The sequence below is a fragment of the Pygoscelis adeliae genome, unplaced genomic scaffold (assembly GCF_000699105.1).
Source record: "Pygoscelis adeliae isolate BGI_AS28 unplaced genomic scaffold, ASM69910v1 Scaffold60, whole genome shotgun sequence".
Taxonomy (NCBI): domain Eukaryota; kingdom Metazoa; phylum Chordata; class Aves; order Sphenisciformes; family Spheniscidae; genus Pygoscelis; species Pygoscelis adeliae.
The window spans coordinates 1,274,729-1,276,479 of record NW_008823954.1 but is presented as its reverse complement, the minus strand read 5'-3'; the positions used below and the strand labels follow the sequence as shown (position 1 = coordinate 1,276,479).

The window sequence follows — 1,751 nt, the reverse complement described above, 5'->3', positions numbered from 1 at the left end:
CGGGCTGCCCCCCACCCCTGTCACCCCGCCAGAGCAGCCGAGGGCGGCCGGCAGCGGGCAGTGCCCCCAGGGATGCGCCTGCTCCCCCGATTTCCGGCACGGGTCCTGTGAGAACAAGGACCTGCGGAAGATCCCCTGGGGCTTCCCCAGGGACACCCGCCTCCTCAACCTGCGCCAAAATGCCTTTGGGACGGTGCCGCCGGGCGCCTTCCCTGGCCTGAAGGAGCTGGTGTCCCTCCACCTGCAGAGCTGCAGCATTGGGGCGCTGCGCCCTGGGGCGCTGCGGGGGCTGGAGAGCCTGGTCTACCTCTACCTCACCGACAACCGCCTCTCCACCTTGGCGGCCACCGCCTTCGAGGGGGCCCCGCAGCTGGCCTACCTCGACCTGGACCGCAACGCCTTCACCCGCCTGCCCGTGGGTGCCTTCCAGCTCCTGCCCAACCTCATCTCCCTCCACCTGCAGCACAACGCCATCAGGGAGCTGGCGGAGGGCGACCTGGCTGGGGCCGGGGGGCTGCGCTGGCTCTACCTTGCTGGGAACGCCATCGGGCACATCGCCCCCACCGCCCTGGCTCCTGCCAAGATGCTGGAGAAGCTGCACCTGGAGGGAAACCACCTGGCAGAGGTGCCCACAGCATCCCTGTGGGGCCTGCCCACCCTGAGCGAGCTGAAGCTGTCCCGAAACCCCATCAAGCGTGTGGGGGACAGTGCCTTCCTGCCGGTGGCCTCTAGCCTGCAGCACCTCTACCTGGACAACATGGGCCTGGAGCAGGTGCACGTGGTTGGGGAATCCCGAGGGGCAGGGGCACCACAGGGCACAGCCATAGGTCCCATCTCATTCCAGCACCCAGGGCTGGTGGCCTCCACAGGGCCATCTGAATGGATGTCCCCGAACTCCCAAGGCTTCAGGAGATGCTCCGTAGCCTGGCCAGAAAGAGAGGTTACCTTGGGCTTGGCTGGAGTGTTGTCTCGCTCAAACCTATCCCCCAGCTGCCCCCGGACAGCCTTGCTCCCCCTGGTCCTTAAAGACACACAGTTTCAGTGGGGTCCAGTCCATTCCCCAAACCACCCCCTTCCCCCAGCCCTGGCCGTATTTCTCCTGCTCTTACTACAAGCTGTCCTGTGGGACTTTTCACTGCTATTACCCCGAATTCCTCCATCCTCTAAAGAAAGCAGTGTTAGCACCTCTCATAAGGACCATCCACCTTTAACAGCGCCCAGGGATCACTCTAAGACCTCCTGCGCGTCACCTTCTTCCCAGGAAGACTGAGCAGGGTCTAGCGAGTCCCAAAACGTGACTGAAACTGGTTAACAGTCCCCAAGCACTTGTGCTGCTGTTTAAAACAGCTCTTTCACTGGGCCACCAGGTTCAGGACAGGCTCTCTCAGCCCCTCAGGCTGATTATCAGTGCAAGGGCAGAGATTTGCTCCCCTGCCTCCATCAGGACCCCCCTGACTCACCCTCGCTTCGTTGCAGATTTCCCCCGGTGCCTTCACTGGCCTTGGTCCCAAGATCAGAAGCCTCTACCTGGAGAGCAACAAAATGAGCCACATCCCCGACATGAGCAACTTCACGGGGCTGGATATCCTCAACCTGAGGGATGTGCCTTTCCACTGCGACTGCCAGCTCCTTCCCCTGCGCAGGTGAGTGCCATGAGGGGGGCACAGCCCCAGGGGACAACCCGGGGGACAGCTGGACCCTGCCACGCCAGAGCCCATGGCACACTGGCCATTTCAGGTCTTCTCCCACAG

General features: G+C 63.1%; 1 protein-coding gene across 1 annotated transcript in view; it reads left to right on the top strand.

The window, feature by feature from the left end:
* The window catches only part of CHADL (chondroadherin-like), a 3,151-nt gene that overhangs the window by 948 nt on the left and 452 nt on the right, over window positions 1-1,751 (top strand). Inside the window, exons 3-4 of the mRNA XM_009322651.1 lie at window positions 33-772; window positions 1,477-1,643. Of these exons, the coding sequence (XP_009320926.1) occupies window positions 33-772; window positions 1,477-1,643 (907 nt within the window). The remainder of the gene's footprint in view (window positions 1-32; window positions 773-1,476; window positions 1,644-1,751) is intronic.